The 24,416-nt window shown below is 39.8% G+C and overlaps 1 protein-coding gene across 1 annotated transcript in view; it reads right to left on the bottom strand.

Moving 5' to 3' along the window:
- Positions 1 to 1,590: 1,590 nt before the first annotated feature.
- The window catches only part of gfra4b (GDNF family receptor alpha 4b), a 48,349-nt gene continuing 25,523 nt past the window's right edge, over positions 1,591 to 24,416 (bottom strand). The window contains exons 2-8 of the mRNA XM_083980097.1: positions 11,823 to 12,098; positions 11,578 to 11,658; positions 8,686 to 9,031; positions 7,771 to 7,880; positions 5,989 to 6,123; positions 2,642 to 2,808; positions 1,591 to 1,834 (exon numbers count right to left, since the gene is read on the bottom strand). Coding sequence (XP_083836223.1) covers positions 1,691 to 1,834; positions 2,642 to 2,808; positions 5,989 to 6,123; positions 7,771 to 7,880; positions 8,686 to 9,031; positions 11,578 to 11,658; positions 11,823 to 12,098 — 1,259 coding nt within the window. The 3' untranslated portion in view covers positions 1,591 to 1,690. The remainder of the gene's footprint in view (positions 1,835 to 2,641; positions 2,809 to 5,988; positions 6,124 to 7,770; positions 7,881 to 8,685; positions 9,032 to 11,577; positions 11,659 to 11,822; positions 12,099 to 24,416) is intronic.

The following is a 24,416-nucleotide window of genomic DNA, read 5'->3' as shown; positions in this document are numbered from 1 at the left end:
TTTTCTTGTCCACTAAATGACATCCGGTTTGCCGTCTGCCATCTGCCTGATTCCATGTGAATGCAGCATAAGTCTTTGGCAGCCGGTTTCAGCTACCCAACCACATGAGCTGGTGAGTAAAGTACACGTTACAGATAGTTAAAGTTGTCGAGGAATGGATGAATTAAACATTTTATTTACACAATACTTACAAGGTAGTGGGTCATTTCTTTTCTGTGGGTTTTAAAGAGCTTTATTTGTTGTAAAGGAACATAAAGATAATAGCACTGAAATGGAGCAGCTGGTGAGCTTTTAAAAAGACAGACAGATCAGTTTGAGGTCACAATTTGATGGATTATGCTATAAATCCTGTTATATTCTCTATTCAAATAATGCACTCCAGAGTACAGCTGAATGTCGTTTGACTGTTAGTATAGGTAAACATGAATTCATTTGTCTTGCATTAGTGTTGTGTTGCCTGTTTTCTCAGAGGAATCAAGCAAGAGTGTCCGTTTCAACAGATCTAAGCAAATCATTGGAGGTTTAAAAAAAATAAAATAAAAAAAGGATGGCGCAAATACATAAACATAATGATCTGAGAACTTTTTATTTGCAGCACCTCCGGTCCTCCTCAGAATTCAGTGGCACGTTCCCAGAACAGAAAGTACTGAATCATTCATAACTGTCTAATCTCAAAACAAGTTCTGCACTGGTGGTGGTGGTGACGCTCAGTATGTCAAACCATTCACTTCCCTCTCTGGCACAAAAAACTCAGAACCCCATTTAGCAATGTTCACATACACAATGAGAAATAAAAGGGCATTATGTTCACAAACACATAGTACAGCAAGTACAGGTAAAGAGTTACTGCTTTTCTCATCACATCTTTTCATGTCCCAGAACTTGCTTTGCCAATAAAGATGAGGACAAGTTCTTCATGAATAGTTTCTATAGCTTTAGCAATGACAAATAAAGTGGTGTGAAAGAGTTCATCAAAGGCAAGAGTTCGACGAAGAGGACGATTAACATGTCAAGGTTGATCTTATGTACTCTGGTTTCCCACAACGCCTCTAGATAGTGTTGCTGGACATTTTGCAATCGGGGGGCTTTTGTCCACGCTGTCTGAGCAAAATGTTGCTCTATTATTTCTCTGTCTCTCCCCACTATTCCAATATTGATCAGGAATAATGGTCCTCTTTCAGTCACTTGAGGAGACTGGTAGTAAAGAGCCATGTACTCCAGCAGCTCTCCAATCACTTTGTGCGCACCAGACTTCAGAGCAGACGGAGCTCACTGGTTTACTCGTCACACAATTTTCAGACAAGAGCTTCTGTTGTTACAAATCTTCACAGGTATTCACATACTTTGTGTCTTTTGTATCATACATATCTGCTTTCTGTAGAAAGCTGAGAGCAGGGTTAATCCAAGTCCACACAAGCGATACTCTGACTTCCTTTTGGCTTGACTTGATCACAATGAAAATGTACAAATGTGCAGACTGGCTTCGATCTGCAGAAGTCGCCCACAGTCCGACTGTGAACCCTGGCAGGTGGAACTGGACCACAGAGACACAAAAAATAGAAAAACAGAACTGCTGTACATATTTTAGAGAGGGAGAGGAAATGCCACACAGTCCATTTTCCTCTGAACTGCACCAGTCCTCCCATCTGCTTGGTACTAGGAGGGTCCTCGTCATGCTCCCCTGCAGGCTTTAGTGTCCATTGTTTAGCAGATGAAGAAGCATCGACAGAAGGCCGAAGGCAGCTTGCAGCATTAGGCTGGGAGGTGAAGCAGAGTTGGGGAGGCTGTTAGAGGGCAGGGTGGCCTGGCCCAATAGCAGTTCATTTCCCAGAGCCTGGAAGGAGAAAGAGATCAGTTTATGACTATTACTTTAGGATTGGGATTTTACGAGGTCGTCATTACTCATGATGTCATTGTAGATTGATAACGGAGTAAGTAAGGTAAAGACTGCGAGCTAGGCTTTGGTGGAGGTTAGTACTACTAACCCTAACCAGCCACAACACCTTCGCACTCTGAACTTTTGCTTCATGAGATGCTCACCGTGTCAAATCTCAGTTTGTTAGAATTATATACTGTAAATGTTCCTTAAAGTGACACAGTCCAGGTTCACTGTCCCAACAAATATTTACATATGAAATTATGTTTTTATGATTCTCCACCCCTGATTTGATTTACCATTGAGAAGAGTGCAAATGGAATAGACTGAATGTGCTTGTCTTTTTGTCAGGGTGTTATAAGCTTCACCTGTTTGATGCTCATTTTCATCTCTGGCTCAAATCCATTAGAAAAACATAATAATCAACTTGATATTTGCAGTGGAAATGTTGCAGTCACATTGTGAGGAAAAAGTGCAATACTTACAGTCCGTGTGTTTGAACATGTACCACAATGACGGCCATAATTTAAGCTTCAAAACAAACCACTCCTCCTTCCACCAAATTTATCCCTCTAAATACAAAACTTGCCCCATGAAAATCACTTGGGAGTTTTAATCGTGATATACAAAATCCATAAGTGGGGGCTTTAAATTTGTTGTACCTCTGAGTCATGCTTATTTCAGGTGTCTGAAATTGGTTCACCGCTGGATGAACGACTGTGGAGCTGCTCAATCGATCACTGACCATGACAGAAAACTGCACACCTGTGTTGGTATGATTGTATCCAGAAGGCTCCTCATAGTTTCTATGGTTTCTGGTGGGGAAGTGGTGCTCCTGTTCTCCCTGTTGCTGTGGCCCATGCTGGGTGTACTGGGCTGGCTGAGAGTCGGCTGCTGGTCTGATTCACGTCCAAACGTCATGAGAGCGTTCCCTAAAACATGACACAGGGCAGTAATAAAAAAAAAAAGATGCAATTAGACTTCAGCGGCATCATCTTGATTTGTTTTTATCGAGTTTCACTCATGGGGATACCTCCAGTTTAGAGTTGTACATTTTGCATGCAAGCTTTTGCTGGGCCAGAGCTTGTTTGGATTTGGTCAGCCGGAGAGCAGAAAAATAGAAAATAATCAGTATTCTCTTCATGTATCCAAACTGCACCTGCCTCTCTACATCAACCTCATTAACTCATAGACCATTTGCACTGGCCAAACAACTCTGAGACCTCTCTCTGTATCTTTTCTAGGCAGGAGGCCCGAGGAAAGACTGGCCAGAGATTCACCTCGCTGCATACACCAAGCAAAGATACTCATGATGTGTACAGGTCCAGTGATAGACATTTTTATACTCCCTGAGGACCAAAATAAGTTCAATTTATTATCCACACTCAAGAGCGGATGTCATGATAGAAAGGGTGTTAGGGTGAGAATGAACATAAGGAAGAGTAACAGAAGACAATAAATTACATGTGCAGCCTTTCCATTAAGGTTGATGTAGTGCTAATATGACATGATCTCATGTGCTCACATGCCTTTCTGTCCATATTATTCCTTTCATTATTAACTCAGCATTATTTACTGTATATATTTCCTCTGGTTCTAAATTTACCAAGCGTACCTTCATGAATCTGTAATGAACACACCTGCAATATAGTAAAGAAATGGTACCATGTTACACTAATTCAATACAGTCTCTCTGTCTTTAACTCTTTACTGTGGTTTCAGGTATGTGGCTCCACGGCAGTGAATCAGCTGGTTGATCAGTCAGTTGGTTAGTCGGCTGAAATAGGTCAACATTCATGGTTTTCAGGTGAAAAAATAAACTAAAACACAAATTACATGCTCACTCAGCATCAACATTCATGCCCTTCCTCAGGATGGCTGGCATGTCGAAGCTTTGGTGGTATATTTCATGAATAACATGTAATTTGATCGTTGAATTACATGCGGCTGGTTGCCAAAGCTCTTTTTGCTTTAAGGGGTTAAAACAGAAAATAACTAAAAGTTTCCATGAATTTGCTGCCTTAACTTTGTCAATCAAAACCAGGAAAGGAGAAAAAAACAAGTACATCATGTGGAGATTTTTATAAATATACAATTACCTAAGAAGCACCGGGTCCGCTCACTTATAATTCACTAAGAAATGACTGTCTGAACACCCAGGCTGAATTACCAAGGAAACAGTATGAAGGGGATGATTAATAACAAGAGGAGATGAAGTGAGTGAGTAAATGGGAGAGGGAAAGAGAGGGGCGGGGGGAGAGACTGCATACATCTACAAAATGCACAGGGTCTTTGAGTTAAAAACATCTCTGCTGTGGTTTGGCAAATCTCTGTCTGAGGGAAATTCTGATAGCTCTTTACTGTCACTCTCTCATTACTTTATTTGCTTTTCATACCAAGCCTGTTTCAAATGTCTTCAGGTTATCAGTACAGATTATTCTGATTAGGGAAGGACATTTCTGTATTTCATCTCATAATGAAATTACTCAGGCTGTTATCAGTGGCTGAGTGGAACGATATGAAACAGTAGAAACAAAACAGACGACTGAGGTATCAGTGGAGGCGTATTTGTTTCAGACACGCATTGATGGCGTTCTCATCAAATACTTGTTTTATATCCCGAAGGCCAACAGTGTGCACACTGAGAATAAAAGTGTCCATATGGGGACTTTATCTCTATCTCATGTGATATGGATGTGGATGTGGTGCTTCCTATGCAGCATGAATGCAACAAGCTGCTTTATGTGTCATTTTAACAGCCTGAACAACGTCACATCTTTACTGCTCACGGCCAGAAAATAGTCACATAAACCACTGTAAACTGTGCCTCGTCATTTTTTACTCTTTGATTTTTGTACTGATTAGACGAACCCCGGTAAGAGGGTCCTGTTAACTTTGGATGGGGCAAAGTGGATGTGGCTGTATCCTTGTGTTTATATAAGCATTACATCAATCTCATCATTTCACAAACAATGAAGAACAATGACAGTAACCTCTTCTTACACCTTAAAGAGATAGTTCAGTTATAGGCAAATTGATCCAGCGTGTTGCAAAGCCTTCTGTGCAGAGGAATACTGAGTGAGCTGGTTAGTTCCAGATAAACATTTTTCTGACCAGCTGTTGCATTGTAAATTTTTACTTTATATTGTACTCTTGAAATGGTATATTATTTTGAATTGGGACTTCTCGTAGGCGGTGAAAATACGCTGATTAATCGTCCACCATTCACAACAGTCTACTGCTTGTCTCGGTGCAGCACAATGTGCCGGTAATTCCTGGGGCAGAGACCTTTCTGCTGCAGATATTATACTTAGTGGCCATTTGTACCTCATACAAATACACTTCAAAAAAACTGAACTATGCCTTTAACGTCTATCATCAAGGAAAAGTATAAGTCTAAATATAAATCGCTGTAGTTCAGTTGTGCAATTTGCCTCCTGTAGGCCTAGTTTTCCCATTGAGACACTTTGCACTGAGTCATCACCAGAAACAGACTCAAATGTAGCCTGGACACTACTGTCAAAAAGCTGCAGAGAGAAAGACAGACAAAGAAAAAAAGCATTTTCTCATAAAGGGGACATATTATGGAAATATCACTTTTTGAAAGCTCTTTAACATATATTTGGGTGTTTCACTTGCCTTCTGGCCGCCAAAACGAGAGAATTGACAAAAAAATCTGTAATCTGCAGGCTCCCTAATGGTTAAAATATTTATGAGCTGTTCCCTCGGTTGCCTGACAATGATGTCATTAGTTTTCAAATTTGCATAACCCCACCCCTACCTGGACCGGTAGAAGGGGCGGGGCAAGCAGTGGTTCATTTGAGACAGGCACTGCAGCCGTCCTGAACAGGGCTGTTTTGAGAGGATGAAAAGAGCTGTGATGTTTGATCCTTGGGGATTTTGACCGAAGCATGTCACAGACATGTCTTTAGGACACCTGGGAACTATTTTTATTTGTGGAAAAGGGGCATAAAAGTCTCCTTTAAACTGCATAATGCAGGTGGTCAAACAGGACGTTAAAGCAGCAGTACCCGTACATATGAAACCAAATACCTCTGTGCAGTACATACATTGCAGTACATACAATACATTGTGGAGAGCGTGACACTCACGGAGACAGATGTTGTCTGTGAAGGATTCCAGGAAACCGTCACAGTCCTCCCTCTGGCTCCCACTGCCTGAGCAGGAACACCACGGAGCCACGCTGGATGTGGAGTTGTCAACATAGTTGGGAGTTATCGTACTTCCTGCAGAGAGAGACCGCACCTCCATCAGTATTAAATATTCATTCTCATTTGAGTTGTTACTCATGTGTGTAGTGCTTATAGTTTTCTTAGACATTAATGGAGACTGCATTTCCTATAGGCTGACTGACCTGTGGTAAGGGATAATAACGTTCTAGTAGAGCTGGTAAACTGATATCAAGAAAAGACAGAGATACTGAAAAATATTTTCTCAGTGTCTCCAGCATTGCAATTTTTTTTTTTCAACATAGTGGAGGTGAGAATTCAAGTGCTTTGATAAATACGAGACAGAAATGAAAATGCCAAGTGTGTGTTAGTGCTGAGGGGTAGCTACCATTTGAGGTTCTTCAAGTGCATTACATTAGTGTCTCTCACCAGTGTGTGGGAAAAGAGGTGCTTGTTCTTTTTATTTTCCGTACTGTTCTAAAAAGAAATTAAATGCACCTTGCATTACATAAAGAGGCTTTTGTTTTTCAGTAATGAGAGCTTTCTATGTTTCTCTATCTTAAACTTTTTCTCTTTTAGTTTCATTTCATTCTCCCACTCACTCCTTACCTGCTCTGTTTATTAATTCACCCTCGAGCTACAGTACCTCTCACTGATTCCTGCCTCTTTGTCCCTCTATCAAATTGCTGTGTTTTGCAAAGTTCACACTTCACATAAGGTAGCTCAGAGTTCAGTTCACACTCATCAAAATGAACTTACTGATGTTCATGCTTCACAAATAACTTGATTTTCATTTGTTCTGTTTTTTTTTTCATGAACTTTGCTGTACTGTTCTTTTTCAACAGATCCAGCTGCCCACTGCTCACTGTGAGGATAACTATAAAAAGCCAAGAAAAAGCCACCTAAGATGGGTCTGTGGTAGAAAAGATCAAATCCTTTGAAGGTTTTTTGAAAAAGCCAAATGGACACGTGTCATTGAAATTGCTTGAATTTGAATTCGCCTTCAGCTCGAGTATGAGTTTGTGCTGTGTTGGAGAAGGCAAGGAAGCATAAAGTGTGTCTCACTGTAACAGCACAGCAGACACACATTCACACATTCAGTTGTCTTTTTCTTTAATTATCTGCCAGCTAATGAGAAAGTTCTCATCCTAAAAACGCTTAGTGTTTTAACACCTGTCCCAAACAACCCTGCTGTGAAGGGAATTGGGCCTTGAAAGCTCGTGAAAAGTTCTCAGATTTGATGATTTATGAAAGTGTGAGATCTCTGATTTAGACAACGGATCATTAAGCCTGCTTGAATCAAATTAGGTGACATAAAATAAAGTATAGGCTGATCTGAACACTCAACCACTGGCTTCATTGTGATTTCACTTTGCATGTCGTGTGCTGTAAACACTTCGGTGCCACCATAAAAAACACACGTTTTTTTGGCAGTTGACAAACAACCGTAGCATTTCGACCACTGCCATCACCACCTTCTGTTGCGTGAGTAACGTTAACTCTCACATTCACGTCCATTAGTCGCAAACGGTCCAGCTAAATTTCAAAATGAGCAAGTTCACACACAACACCGTCACACACCATATGGCACATGCCTCCTTTCTCTCTCTCTCTTTCCTTCTCCACCTGTTCATTTCATTTCTCCATATCTCTTTTTTTTAATGTTTTCTGTCTATGTGTGTCACCTCTCAGGTGTGCACCTACCTATGAGCCCTGTGTAGGCGAGGAGACAGGCTCCATAGTTCCCTTGCTTGCAGCCGTTGGCAGACGTTTTAGAGGGTTCGCAGTCGTACTGAAACTGTGCCAAACGAGACCTACAAAAATAGCAGGCAGCGCTTGGTGAAAACATGACAGATCCCTGAATTGTTTCATGCAAATACTTTGCTGTTTGTTTTATTTTACACATTCACATATCCCTTCTACTAACTTGTTCATTTAGTTAAGAGTTTGCCCCTCTGACATTTAAGAAATATTGTTGGATGTGGTGAAGACTGAAAGCATTGGACTGTAATGTGAAAGTGATAGAAAGAGTAATATATTTCATCCCCCAGCCCTGGGATCATTAGTAAAGCCCTCTGAGTGTAATGGGGCTGTGAAAAATAATGGCCATGACCAGAGATAGCAATGAGCGATAACTCTGATCCATCTGGCTCTTTATCTGTGCTAAATATTTAATGTGTTATTCCAACAGGCTCTCTGGGGTGTTCTAACAAACGGTGGTAGAAAGCTGTAGGGTAAAACAGCGGGGCATTTTTGCTGATTGAATGGCTGTTTATTTGGTTTCAAAGAGCCATAATATTGAATAGCGCTGGTCCAAATATGTATGAGTATTTCTAAAATCCATATCCAAGGAATACTTGAATTAAAGTGGGCATAATGAAACATTGGCTTTGCTGATTTGGGATACGAGGAAGAAAGAACTGGATCATTCCACACAACAAACCTGGGGATTATGATTATATTATAGCAATATGTTATATCCATTATATATTTCATTATATCCATGTGAGACCATGGCGGAGAGACATAATTTTACAATCTGACACAGACATGAGAGAAAGACTGACACTGAAATGAATGGAAGCCAATTAAAAGCCTCTGTTTTTTCTTTGTGCCAACCTGCAGACGTAGTCAGCTTTGCAGATCCTCATCTGTGTGATGCAGTTGGGTTTTTCCAGGCTTTCATAAGAGCAGCTGGGCACGATGGTCTGCCTCCGACGCTCTGCGCATGCCGTGTCCGTACAGGGGCAGAAGAGCAGCTCGTGTGTGTAATCAGCAGGAACACGGTCGAAGAACCTGCGCAGCGCCTTATTGCATTTAGGCCGGTTGCACAGGCCTGACTTGGCAGTGGGTTTGATACAAGCTGAGACATACTCTGTGCGCAGTTTCTGGCACAAGTCGTCCACATTGCAAGCCTTGGCAGCATCCAGGCAGTGATTCACAGTTGTCATGCCAACATCAGAGTCTGTGGATGCAAGTTAGGTCAGAGACAAGCACAGATATCAATGAGAAACGCCAGCAATAGAGCAAAAAAAGGCTTTTGTGTGTGTATGTGAATAAGAGCATGTGTGACCAGTGGAATGTGCTTGGTTTATTTATTCAACATGCTCAGATATAATCTCTCATCTTTGTTGGAGTTTCAAAAGTTCAGACAGGCAGTTGGGGAATTAAAGTTCAGCTTCAAGGTAGAAGTGTCTGTAAATAAACAATGGAGGTACATTTCCTGAAGACCAGAAGAACAGTATTCGTAATAGGAGAAAAATCTGGCCTCTGCAGCAGTTTTATGAAAATTGCAAAATGTCTTGAAATGAAAATAAGCATATGAATTATCTCCAAATCCTCAATTTTATTTTTTTTTACCATCTTTGCACTTTGTCCAACTGCTTACAAAAAAAATCCATTATCAAAGTTGTTAGCACAAGAACTAGGTCTGTGCTCATTACCTTCTACCTCGGTAATTGGGATGATTAAAATTGGAAGGCGTTGCACCACCAGACTTTTTAAAACCAGCTCAAATCCAGACTACATGTATTCAGGTGTCGGGTGACGTCTGTCATTTCATTGACCGCCGTCCTCGATCTGTAAAAATGTGCGTCACTGTTACATTACTATAGCCTGCCATCTATTTGTTATTCCAAGGTTCCTGTGAGCAGCCAATCACTTTCTCCATTAAATTGGATAATGATTCAAGGAGTTTCAGTGTTGGAGCAGTTTGAAAGCCTCATGGCCAATAAGCATCAGGGTTAAAGCTGTGGTGTTCTGGCTTAAATGACCACTTATTGATTATTTTGACCATTGCAGCAGTGTGTTTGATGTCACAGACATTCTTTCCTGTGGTCCATTCATGGAAGTGTCCACTAACATTATTGACCACTGTTATCAACTTAGAGTGGTATTTCTGATTCAGAGAGTCAGAGAAAGTGATGTCAGTTATGATTTAAATTGTATCCCGAAAATTCATAAAATGTTTGATATCAAATTATCTTAAACAAATCTGAAGAGAGGATAGTTTCATGTGGTCTGCTACAAAACATAAAAAAGAAAGAGAAAAAAACCACTGTAACAAAAACATCAATAAAGAATTTTCTATCTTGTCTCTGTGAATAAAACTGAACTTATGAACTGTGTAAGAGTTAACGCTGAACACCATCCTTGAGCTGTTCGCTTCAGGGTCGTCAGATTTTCTGCAGTGTGTTTATAGGTTGGTGACACTCGACAATTGTTCTGACTGCTGTGGTTGATTTCTTTTTTTCACAGAAAATCGCCTACATGTGGCTTTTACTTGAACAACTAGCAGCTTCAGACAAAACTCATGCAAATCAGTTTTTTAAGTTTTTTAAACCAATCTTTATCATAACCTCAGGCTACATTTTAGAGCTGCATCAATTTTAAAGTTAGTCACTTAGTAGATCTACAAAATGTAATTGGTAACTGTTTTTATAATCAGTTTTTCATGGAAAGCAACGTGGTTTTATTTGAAGTGTTGATATCCATAACGGTGTTTCGCCTGGATTTTTTTTTTTTCTTTGGTCATGGCGGCAGACCAGTCTTTCCAAATGAATGGAAAAAAATTATGATATCTGGCCTGTTGTTGGCATGGTGAGGGAGTAGGAGAAAAACTGCATAAGAACATGTTTGTGATTTTAAGGACAAAAAAATAATCTCCTCACTCACTCAACAGGTCACCATGGGTCATAAAAGAGTCTCTGAGCCCCTCTCCCTTGATTCTCAAAAGAGATAATAAATACAGTATATACATTTCAGGTAAACACTCAGAGAAACCAAATCCTGCAAGGCTGGATGTTGAATCCTGCTGCGCTGGGCTTGGGGCATGGCTTGGGAATGGTGACTGCTTTGTTGTGATATCACAAAGACAAAAAGAAACAAAATGGGACGTTTCTGAAATAACATTTTCAAGTGTGGGTGTTGCTTTTCTCTATAATATCTTGGTAAATTCAATGTGATTAATGGTTCTTGCCTTAATTTAAACTATGACTAATGTTTTACTTTCTTGAATGTAAGCATCAGTGAGTGTTTCACAGGGGGGAAATATATATATATATATTTTAAAGTTATTTCATTTACTGCATGTTGTCATTTAATACAATGTTTTCTTTCTTTAGGCTTGTTTTGATAAATTTAATGAGATTGCTTTGTTACATGCAGCCTGGGGCTACAAGAAACAGAGGAAGATATATTCTATCATGTTAAGGCAGTAGTGTAAAGAATGACAGCATTAGTATTCATTGACGTTTGCGGATTCTGTTATTTTGGATGAGTCTGGGATATGAATGAGGGTGCTGTCCCACAAGTTGAAGACCAAGATATCAATTTGGGTGGTAGTATTGTGTTTGGATGAATGGTAATATTTGTGCAACTGTGTTTCAGAACATAAGGGACATCTATTTGCCTTAGGCATGCTTCGAGGAAAAATAATCTAGAGCCATATTGTGGTTCAAGGAAACAGTTTCCGATAATGATACAGAAGACGGTGAAAGTGATTGAACTTGCCGGCTGTGATGGAGGCCAAGCGGACGTAGTCGTAATCTCTGTGTACTGTCTCATAGGGATATCTCTCCACCAGTTCTAGTCCTGAAAGAATAATACACAGATAGAAATGCTGGATTCATCTAAACTGGATGACACACAAGTGAAGCTCTCATCAGTCATTTTAATCGATTATTCTCATTTGTGTATAATCCTCTATGTAAATAACATTGAATTATTTGCAGACTTTATAGATTCTGTTTTTGTACCGTGTATGGTTGACTGATAAAGGCTCCAGTAGATGCTCAGGCAGTTCTTCTCTTTCTTCATGCCTCGTTTACACTGGCATCCGTGCAATGGGCTGGACAGAAGGGCGGACACTGCATTGGCACACTGGCTTCTGGCACCGGGGCCCAGCTTCATGTTGCCATTGCCCGCCACACACTGACGCAAAGTCCGCAGACGTGGGCTACAGGTCTCATCACTCGAGCACGAGTCCCCTGCCACCAAGCAGTCCCTGCTGGCCAGTATAACCTCCAACAGAGCTGTCGGAGAAGAAATCAGAGTAGAACAGAGAGCAGAGCGATAAGGGGATTTGAGATGGCAGTCGAGGTGTAAAGTTATTCAATGAAATGGGAGATTAGGCTAAAAAGTCAAAAACAAATGTCAGGGATAAAGAGAGGAGAAAGGATAGAGCATTTTGAGAGTAAAAGCTTATTGTGTCATTTTGCAAACACAACAATACAAAGGTCTCTTGCAAAGTCTGTAATCATTACAGCAACCCGCTCGCAGCAAGCTGTGAAATTTTAATTCTTCTCTTTGCGCTGTTGCTTCTAAAGTTCGGAGCATCATGCATCTTAGGTTTGGTGAAACTCTGTGTGTGCATCCAAGATATTGCGCTAGTTAAACTATATCCAGGGTAGGAGACAATAAAGAAATTTAAGAAAGATTTTCTGTATGTTTATGACATATGTATTTCATGTATTGGCCAAACAAGCAGCTTAGCTCTCTTATCAAAATGTCACTGTGGCTGTCCACCTCCTTGAGAATGAGTCCTGATGACATTTGAGTGAAATATCTCAATGATTGCCAAAATGTTTGGTGCACACACATAGCTACAGTTCAAGTTCCTGTCAGGGTGATTTTTTAAAATACTTTGAGTTTTCAACCAGCACCACTAGATAATTTAAAACAAAATTCTTTACTACTTTGATTTGATGAAACACCAATGGCATTTCCTCCAGCTTCAACTGCATTTGTGTTAGGTATCAATTAGGAAATGTAATGCCAATCATATAACAATCATATTTGTCAAACATTAGCGTTTTAGACCCATCATGGTGCACATCAACTGCTAGACAATAATGCATTTTTATTATTTATTTATTTTATTTATGGGCGCCTTTCAAGACTGTCAAGGTCACCTTACAATAAAAAACAATTCAAATACAAAATGACAAGAGAAGACAATACAGCAACAATGAAATCAGATATATTATGGGGGGTAAGCAAGTCTGGACAGGTGTGTTTTGAGACATGGCTTGAAGGTTGACAGTGTTGATAAAGTCTGAATGTCCTGTTCCAGAGCCGAGGGACAGAGCGGCTAAAAGATCTCATTCCCACTGTGGAATAATAGGCAGAAATTGTGGAGAGGAGCGAAGCAGTGGAGGTCCTAAGTGTACAGGAAGGTGTGTATGTTTCAAGGAGTTTCGGTGAGGTATGAAGCTGCGATGGAGGGCCTTGAATGTGAAGAGCAAGATCTTAAAGTCGATGCAGAGATGAACCAAAAGCCAGTGAAGCTGTTTGAGGACAGGACTGATGTGCTGTGTGGATGGAGTTCTGGAAATGACGCGTGCAGCCGAATTTTGGACCAATTAGCAGTTTCTGCGGTAGTCCATGTGGAAGACTATTACAGTAATCGAGGCGGGATGTGACAATATGGAAGTGCTGCTAGGGGTGAGTGATGGCCGAAGGCATTTGATATTGCGAAGATGAAAGTATGCAGAGTGGGTGATGTTATTAATGTGGGCAGTGAAGGAGAAACGAGACTCCTTTCTCCATTGACTAACAGTGAGAATAAAATTGGTACAATAAACCAGTAGAGTTTTGTTAGAGTAAAGAAAAGGACCTTCAAATCCATGCAAAATCCATACCAACCACGAAAACCTCACAAAGGACAAAGCAGTTTCTTGGCGATGAAAGACTCAAAAAACGACAATATTGCAGAACTCAACTGGTTGGGGAATCATTCATTTCTCTTCTTTTTAAAATAAGAAATATAATCTAAACTTTATGAAAACAGTTTGTCCATCAACTGTTGTATCTAGCTATCTTTTTACATGACCTCAACTAAATAGGCGATGGAGCTAAGCTTGAAATTGATACAATGGATCACATGCTTTGTGAGTATCCAGACTACAGCATTTACAGCTTTATTGTGAAGAGAAAAGCCTCAAGGCCGATTAACCTCAGGTATTTTTACTGACCTCTGATGGCGTACAAGTTATGAAATGTTATATATTTTAATTGAGTAACATACATTCAGGCACTGTCTGGAAGATTGAGTGGCATTTTTATAAAGATGCTAGTCCATGCTCTCATTGATTCACCAACTTGAGTTCTTCTCCTGCATGACTGACGCCTATTCACTGTGTAAAGGAACTTGCATAATAGATGTGTGACATGTACTGAATGTGCCGAGAACAATAAATAAGCCCATGTAGCGCCATGTCCATTCTACAGAGGTTTATCTCCGTGCCAACAAAACAACTGGCCAGATGGTGATTGTTGGTTTGGATGACGGGGATGAACAGAAGAACTGACATTAATGTTAAGTGGTATATCATTGTAGCATTGTTGTTTGTCATATCATGAGGGAGTATGAATTAAATGCACTGTGGCTATGGCGTAGTTAATTGATGTCACGGCTCATTGTTCTTTTTTATCATGCCAACAGCTGACACTTGGAGGCATATTGCTATGTAATTCAAATGTTATTTACTGCCATGCCCTTTATAATCCTATTGTGTGTCTTGAGTTTGTGTCAGATATTTTCAACTTCAGATAAAGAAACTCTGTTTCATCAGGAATCGGCAGGGTATGAAATCACAATGTCTTTAATTTCACGTTAACATACACCAGTCAAACATAATTATACTCATCAAGATGTTAACCCCTTGTGTAAAAAGTGCAGACAATTAAAAATGAAATGTTTTAAGTGGAGAAGTTTGTCACAGAGCTCATAAGCCGCATAAAGTACAGAGCCATGCTGGAGTTAATTGCAGTGTAGGTGGTGATTTATTTTTATTTATTTATTTTTTTCATTTTTTAAACGGTCTGTCACTCTCCCTTATAATGTTTCTTGTGCTGCACTTTTCTAATTACACTATTATTGAAACACTTATAATGACCACCAAAGAAAATGTTTGTTTGTGCCCCCACTTTCCATTATTATTCTTTGATTTACATGAAAAGTTGTGATGTTTTACACTTTTATGTTTGTGTGAGGAAACAGCGTGTTGCTCAGCTATTGCCTGTCTTTGCCTGAGTAGACTTTGGGAAACTTATTTTTCCTTTATGCTAAAAACATATTCCTAAGCATGGCCTGCAATAAGCCAAGTTGATTCCATGATTCCAACAATGTAAAAATCATATCACCACCTCTGTTCTCTCTTGTAACGTCCCTTACCATATCTGCTTAAATCAAGAGTTTTCAATTTCATGCTGCTTTCATCTGCTTATACTCTGTAGGTAATTCCCGGGCCAAAATTGCCCCAGCCATTGTTTTGATGTTCCAAAACACACACACACACACTCAGGAAGAAAGAAAGAAAGCAATGAAACAACATATTTTTTTTGCCGTTCTATCAAGACCGTTCAATCACTTACATTTGCTTTCAAAGCTGAATCTTTACTCAAACCCCCACAGCTATATTGAGTCTCACTCGCATCAAGCTCTTGTCCTCAGCAGCTCAGCTAAGCACATCCAATACAGACGTGTGGACGCTGGGAGAAGGGAGAGAGGGAAAAAAAAAAAAAAAAAAAGTTCCAACCAACGCCAGCAATCCTAGAAGGCCAGATGGTCAGTTGCAAATTCAAGGCAGAGATCCCAGGCCCCTTCCTCTATGGTTGTGTGTGTGTCAGTTTGTGCTGCCTGGGCAGAAGCTGGAATAGACACCATACATCATGATTGCAAATGAGCCGTTTGATTTGACATTTCCAATAAGCCCGTCTCAATGTACCAGTGGGTTTAGCCAATTAACCATGTCAGTAATCAATGTGTTCTGAGGCTCAGTTAAATCCTCAGTTTCCCTGCCACATAAATCACAGGCAGATTAGCTGATCAGTTACCCTTAATGGTCCACTTCAGGAGAGATAAAATGGAAAATGAAAGTTAATGAAGTCAGCTGGAATGTTGGCCTCACTCCTATATACCTACAAACCAGTGGGGCTGTGTGGGGGGAAATGGTAATTTATTGGTGCACTTAATGACTATCACCTTTGTTTTAGTGCTCTTAAGGTTTCTAATTGATCTTAGATGGTAACTAAAGCAAGCAGCCACACTTTAAACCAAGCGGCCTCCGGCGGTTTTGCCCAACACCACTGATGGCAGTCTGACAAGCCCCCAGACAACACGTTACAAGCCATGTCAGGATGATTTGCTAATTCAGCACAGTTCATCACCCAGTTATTCAGGCCTTTCAACTATTTTTGCCATTTCGGTGGCATGATTTTCATTCCATGACTCAATCACTGTAGCACCATAAAGCTCCACTTATGATTTGTTATGACACATTTTATCAAAATAAAAATTGTGTGATTTGGATATCTCACTTGGCCATATTGTGGTTTGAATAATATCTATATTAATTGCTCAGCCTTTCTTAATAAGATGTGAACACACAACATCACCATGTTTTGAAGTGATAAAGGCAAATTATGTCTGCAAACATCTGCTTCTTGACACATCCAGCTGATATGGTTTAACTTTATCAGTTGGTTTTTGATCAACTGATGAATACTCAATGTATTTCAGCTGTTTATAATCTGTATTTGTGAAGGAAATATTTGGCTCATGAGGCTCTTGATGTTCAGTTATGTTCACTAACTAGTTTGTCTGCTGTTTGGAGCTGTGTACGGAGGTTTTTGAGTATTTCTGCTGAAACAAAATAAAACTGGCAAGTGCAGCTGAAAATGGTGCCATGAGGGCAGTGAGACTGGACCAATCAGTCCAGTCTCAACAAGACAGCTAAACTCACTGTGATGCTCTGTAAAGCAGAGAGAGTTTATTTATTTATTGGTTCATCACTACAAATGACCCCCTTTCATGTCGCAAAATTGACTTCATATCGTTATTTAATATGTTGTAATTTAAGATAATTGCTATCATTTGGAGTATCTTTCTGTTTTTTTTCTTTCACTTTATTTTCTTCGTACTCTACATCTATTGTACAGTTTAGTAATTGTTGTTCTGGAAGACCAGCGTAAAGAAGAGTGTATTACAAAGAACATTGGCATCCGCTTATCAGAGATTAGTGGACGTGGTTTTCAAAAACATTTAATGTCTATCCGTCAGCGACAATATGGCTTCTTTCAAAATGTTAATATTGAATCAACAGAAGACCGTAAAGAGAAAGTGACTCAGTTTTACTCAGTCATTATTCTACTGCTTTGTAAAAACATCAGTATATTCAGCCTTCTGTTGTTGTTTATTATTAAAACATCCCAGTTCTTGTGCTCGCTATCACAGATTTAGACAGATTTGTAAACAATATTTAGTATAGTTCTTTAGCGTACATAGAAAACATTTTAGATCTTTGAGATCAGCTCATGAAAAATGGTAGCAAAAACAAAAGTGTTGCGTTTATATTTTTGTTCAGTGTATTTTTTTTTTTTAATTCCTGTTCTGAACAGGATCAACAGTTTCTCAGGAGTTGATCAAAAACTCATTGTCTGCTTAATAGTTCTTAAACACATCTGTCGACCACATTTCACAGCACACCACCCCCACTCCCACCCAGCATGTCAAACTCCTTCAGCTGCTGCTTCTGTACAAGATAATCTAGATGTGTCGTCTGTATTATTTATGCCCCAATGTAAAAAATATATGCAACAGGAGCAGCATTTAGCTGTAACAGATGTTTTTCATGGCAGGTCTTTGAGAGTTCAGCCAGTGAAGTTGTCAGTCACACATGTTGAACATATTTATTTGTTTCTCTCAGCTCTCTCTACTCATACTTACAATAGCACTAGCACTTTCTCCATCTTATGAAACATCCTACTGAAAGTGCTCAAAAAATGATCCTTAATCAATCATATTAAAAAATCCCACTTCCACATGCACTTAATGTGTATTCTTTGAAATATTAAACAAATATTATTATTACTTGAGCTATATCAATATATATCCACAGTGGTTAATGTGCTATAACATTTTGATTATTTTATCAGCCATTAAATGAGTTAGAAGTGGCATTCTGTAATAAAATATAAGTGAATATTACATTTCTGCTTATTCTCCATTGATCTCCTGCTGGTCACATTGAACTTCCACAGATTAGCACTTTGCCTTTGAGTTGTGAAATGTGAACTGTAGCTCCCTGTGTGTGGAGTAAACATTGTTTGCTTTATCAGAAATGATTTGGAGGGACGAAAAATTTTAATTACAGTACAGGCATAAGTGAATGCAAATTGTTCTACCATTGCATGAATCCTCTTTGCAAAAATACAGCCTGTATTTTTCTGTTCTGTAAATTGTTTCTGTCTGATACTTTGCATACAACACTATTTGGTTTTATGGCACAAAATTAGTAATTTAAACATCAAAGCAGCGTAGATTGAATTTGTCATTATGAGACAGCAAAATATCCATCTACATTCAAAAATAAAGCAGTGTCAGCTCCACTATTACTTCATGTTAGACATCAAACAAATGGTGCACGAAGCCCTAGAAAAGCACAATAATTGGCTTCAAAGTTTTGAAAAGAGAAGTATTCACACTTTGAGCTGCATGCACGTGGTAACTGAAATGTGGTACATTTTTATCTTTTTTAGTAAAAAGGAAAATCATCCATTCAGTTGATCCTTTTCCAACAGTGGCTGCCTTTCAACTTTAACTGAGAGACAGTGCTGCCTGTTACGTTTGCCATATAAATTATTTATCCGGAACTTCAGACAAAAAGAGTTGCCACATTAGCAGCGGATCTCAGAACAACCGCTCAGTCAGAGGAGCTTACTGGTACATTAAAGGATTTTGTTGGCAGTGAATGGATATGCAGCTGTGTCTGCTAGAAAAGACCAATCTTGATCATGACACGCACATATTACAAAGGTATGGGACATACAGTACCTGAGGCACAAGGCAGGATATACTATCAAAAGCAGTTAGTAACAAACTGGAACAGCAGATTCTCTGGGGATGGAGGGATGACAAACAGCGGATAGGAGTAAACAACTCATGGCAGCAATAGCTTGGAGAATCTGACATGATAAATAAAGATCTATGATTCTGAAGACTTATCAGACGGTCAATCACTGCGCAAAGAGGAGAAAGATTTTTGCAACTGACAGTGGAAATCATTTTATCCCCATTTTATCCTTACAGGCAGAATAATACTCTACAGTACATTACTACAAATCTACAGAGAAACTGGCTTGTGTTTATTGGACTGGCCACTGCAGTGTCTTGTCAGTTGTTGCTGCATTGCGCATTGTGTTACGGAAGAAGTTCAACTTTTTACCAGGACAACTCTAAATTGTTGGGTTTTTTTGCCACAGCCCTCTGCATCAGCAATCCCCCGTACTGTCAGAGTAGCCTCGTCAAAATGAATAAAGAGGTTTCACGTTTTCACCCAGTGCTGAACACTGCCTTAAGTAGGATTGACTGTTCCTTATGCCCATTGCAAGCTGCCCATCCTATGCTGAATACGCAATTGCACCCGCCCCTGTAAACGCTTTTTTTTCCATGGCTCCTCTGACCCGGTACAGTTGGGAGGGCTCCACTGTTCAATGGACAGATTATCTTTAAAACCACAAATGTGCCACCAACACTCAGAAAATAAATATCAAGAAAATAAATTAGGTAATTGGAAATAGTCTCAGAGTTATGGACTCGACTGTATCAGGAATTCAGTCACTCCACAGTTTCCTATAGGACTGTCTGTGTGTGACGTCCTAAAGTAACAATGAAATCTGAATCACATGGCAGGATGTTTTTATTTTTTTTAGAGTGCTGCAGGATGTGAGTCATTTAGATAATGGCAGTATTGTTGTTGTTTATTATAAGGACAAACTAAGTAGTGCGTCATTCTGAATCCACTCACTCAGAATTCAGAAAACTCCCAATTAATTATATGTCTCTTTTCGTTAGAATAGGTTTTAGTATTTGGGCTCTTGTAGTTGAAGTTATTATTAAAGCTGCACCAACTGCACAGATCTTACAATATTATAGTGTTTTGCAACTGAAAATCCCACATTTTAAGATATTTTGACTTTATATTTTCCCAAGAGGATTATTTCAAGTTCCTAGAAACATTTTTGGAGAAATGTTCCAATATTTTTATGTTCCATTTCTATGAATTACTCAATGATCATTTGATAATGTTTTGAATTCAGTTAACCTTTCATAGGAGTTATGTTACATTTATTTATTTATGCTTGTTGCATCCATTGTCAATGTGTAACACAAAACAAGCAAACAAAAACACTACAAGTTATGCCAGGAACACACCGGCCCGACCATCGGGCGTCGGAGACAGTCGGGGAGAGTTGGACGATGTCGGGTACATGTCTCTTTGGTGTGTTCAGCTCCGTCGGGAACGCGCAAGTGCAGAACGTACAGGCTGCTGTGTAGTCGGCAGTAGTCGAGGTGGTGTGTTTCACTGCTTCCTTTCTGCCGACTGTGTCCGACGAGCCGCCGGCCGTCAACTCGCGTCGGGGCAGTGTGGGAGCCTTTACAGTAACAACAGAAATACAAATGGACATGGCTTTTGCAGTAGGCTACACTAAGTTAAGTGATGACAGCCATGTTTGAGATGTCTTTGAGGTGAGCTATGTAGGTGTACATTCAGTGGTTTGATTTCATAGCTATTTGTACTATGTTGATTTCAAGGTTTTCTATCTTTGTGGGATGCCCATTGAGCCGATCTCAGCTGCTCCTGTATTCTGGCAATTTGATTGAGAGTGACACTGAGGTCTATTAAAGCACTGAAAACCTGTATTCCCCCGAAGTGACGTCTCACATCTCGGCGATAGCATCAGCTCCTGAATAGAAAGCATTTAGCTCCCTGATAACCATCTCTGCTCCTCCACCAACACCACCACCCCTGGTTTTATTGATGCTGATACTTTCCCCCTAGAGGAGCCTCGGCCGGAAAGGAGATGGTTATGTGCTGTTTTAAGGAGCCCAGGCCTGGACTTACTGGACTAACTTTTACCTTGTCTCCAAACAGACACAATAGGGACATTTAAATGAATAACAAATAGATATATTCCCCACCAACACCAAGCTTTACCAAGCACACAGCTTATCCACATAAACAATGCTGTATATGTTTTTTCTTCCACTATAAATGCACTAATGAATTGGTAATAAAACCAGTGTCAGAGCCTTCACTCCTTCTGCCACCTCTTTTTAATTAAGTCGCATGTGCTTACGCTAGCCCCCCTCACGCCCACCCCCACCCCCTCAGGCGCTTACATAGTTAAATATGCTTATTATTAATCACTCTCTGTTACTGAATGCAGAAGCTTCCTGTATTTTTTTTCCAATTATTTCCTGCCTATAGTTTTGAATTTTACATTCCCACGGTACAGTTTCAAAAAAACAAACAGAAAACATACAAATTGATCCCGTAATGCAAGAGCTGGTGTGTGAGGGTCACGAACTGCAAACAAAAGATTGTATCTGAGCACACCAAAGATGATGGTTGCTATTCATGAGTCGGATCGCTGTTTCAGGTGAGCACTCATGTCAGTTTGATCCGACGGCTAAGTGTTCCAAGAGTGACTGGCACGGTTGCGAAGGTCTTGGAGCATAAACGTTTGTTTGGCTCTTCAGAGTTAACTAGTTAGGGCTTGAGATTGATGTGTTTTCGCTGTTTTTGTTCTTTTGAAAGCCCGTTGTAGTCCTTGAATGGGAAGGCATGTGCACCATGAGGAGGGAGAGAGGTTAAGGAGTTTGGGATTTAAAGGAGTATTAAGTAATTTATAACATTAATCAGCCTCTATTAGCAACAGCTTTGACAGGACTCAGGCAGTGGTTTTAAGTTAAAAGTCACATGAGATCATATCGCTGTCAGGATGAGGTGCTTCTTATGCCACAGGGAAGGAATGAAAAAAATAGTCCTTGCTGTGCACACTGTTGTTTGAAGAGCCAGATCAGAGCATTAATTACTGCCCCACATGTTTAGTATGCTAGCATGCTGCAAGTTTTGCAGGTATTTGGTCCTGAACCCTGGTGATTTAAGGGGATCAGCACCATGATTCGAGTTCGTCCTGGGGATGTAAGTGTCTGAAGCAAATATGCCTCATTCAATTTGACTTTGAGTCAAAACCTCAACTATGAAGGATTCTGGGTGGAAACATAATTTAAAGGATTAACTGACCATTGAAACAGTTTCTGACTGATTCATTCGACTAATCTCTCCAATATATTTCAAAATAGACCAAGTGGATGAACAACCATGGCCACCCATAGAGCCATGTTTCTCACAAAAGAATCCATTATCAAATGATGATAAATAAATGTATGCAGACTATATTCTATATGCAAAGCTCTTGCCTGTGCAGATGGGTGCATGCATTTTTGTTTTTTAAGGAGACTGACTGACAAGCAACAGAGGAAATAAAACATAAAGTCAGATAGAATCTAATAGGCAACATTATATTTTCAGGTTGGTTCACCTGCAGAATCGCATTGACAAAGGCACCTTTATTAACTTTAAATTGCTTTGTGTTCTCAATTGTATTGCTTTCACTTAGATATTAACAACATTTTGTAAACCGTGTTTCAAGTGTTACTAACATCATCAAATCATCATTAACACTGCCTGATGGTTCACAGGTATGATTTAATGACAGCACATGTGCAGTAAATAGCCACAGCCAAGAGTAATCATTGTACAGCGCATCACTGCTCTGGTGGGGGTTTTTTTCTTCTGTTTTTCTCTTTGAGGATAGAAACTGTAGCGCTTCTTTGTCATTCGGCATAGCAGACAAATATGTAGGCTACACATGCCTCACCTCCAGTTGGCTAATCGCAACACTAGAACTCAAACTCTAATGTCAAAACCAGTGACCAGGCAAAAACATCAAGTTTCAGTGATAGAAATCTCAAAAACAGATGTTGCACCAGGGTAAGCACTGAAATTGAAATTGAACCCACTCTGCAAAGTACCTGCCTGAAAATACCAGCCTTTCTTGTTATTGTTGCTGAAGTGAGGCAGAAGCGACATACTTCACGAACGTTTTATGCTTCTTGCAAAACCCTTAACTGCTCCTCCTCAGGTAGTTTCTAAAAAGCTTTCTGAACCACCTGAGGCTTGTACTGAAGCACTGGCAGGCTGAAATAGTCTCAAAGCCCCGGGCCAATTGCCAAATTCAAACCAGCTGCACGCCACCCACCTGCGGACACACAGACACCATTGCAAATCCGATGCCTGTCTCGCTCCCGTTGAGCCGTAAGAAAGTCTAAAGGACAGAGGCTTTCTTGGCAATCCATAATTAGTAGCAGCCAGTTTGCCACCTGGAACAGCGATCAGAAACTGTCATAGTCATTTTGTTGGGGCCAACAGGTTTCAGATCTCACTGACAGATCTCTACACTCTCCCCACACCGAGGAAAAGACAATTCACAGTTGGACTAAACTCACAAAGCCCATTTCAGTCCTGGTACTAACACCTGATCCAATCATAGGTGGACAAGTCTCAGTTCAGGTGTGAACACGAGAATTCAACACAAATGAGCCCTATAGGCCCGATTGAAGGTCTACCTACTCTTCTCACATCTGCTGCCACAGTCTAATTAATCCCAACACAGTTTAATCAGGAACCAAATATACTACTGAACTGTCTCACATTGAATAACACCTCAAGTCACTGCAACTGTGAACAGTGCAGTTATTCATGTATGTTCAAGATAAGTCATCTTATACTACTAATAATAATCACTGTCCAATATAAAGTCACATTTACAGTTTAATTCATCATCACTTCAATTGTTTTCTGTTCTCGCTGTCAACAAAAATAACAAAACGTAGAAATTAATCCAAAGCGTTAAATGCTGTGTCTAATCTGTGTACAGTGATTGAGGTATCGATCAAATCAACGTTTATTGATTGCAAAATGTCTGATAAAATGAGCACAAGTAAATGAGCAGGATTCAGTAACATAACAATTCATATTTTGTATTAGTTAGAGGAGCAGGCAGTAGCTTCAAGCAAATATCAAATGTAAAAAGGTGAAACATTTATTGGGAGATGTTATTATTATTATCTGCAAATGTATTACTCTGGAAGTTACCCCACTTCTTCATACCTCACTGATTTACTCCAGAGTCTATATTCCCCACACACCCAAACAGACACCATCTAACGTTTAGATGAACAGGGTGAGATGCTACTTGTTACTGTTAATGAGAAAATAAATTACCAAAGGTTTTCTTTTGATATGCATCCTGGTTTCCATCAAATTGATATGCAAAAGTTAATTTCAATTTATTTTCCCAGATGTGAGTAAAATAAGGACTGTGATTATTTAGGGACAAGACTGCCAATAAATTCCTGTTTGTGTCAGTGCATGTGTGCACACCAGCTTGTATGTCTGTGTGAAGGCCTGTCAAGTTCAGTTTCAATGTCACACAACAAA

The sequence above is a fragment of the Trachurus trachurus genome (genome assembly GCF_905171665.1).
Source record: "Trachurus trachurus genome assembly, chromosome: 10".
Lineage (NCBI taxonomy): Eukaryota > Metazoa > Chordata > Actinopteri > Carangiformes > Carangidae > Trachurus > Trachurus trachurus.
Note: the sequence above shows the minus strand (reverse complement) of the source record. Positions and strands in the feature narration are given on the sequence as shown.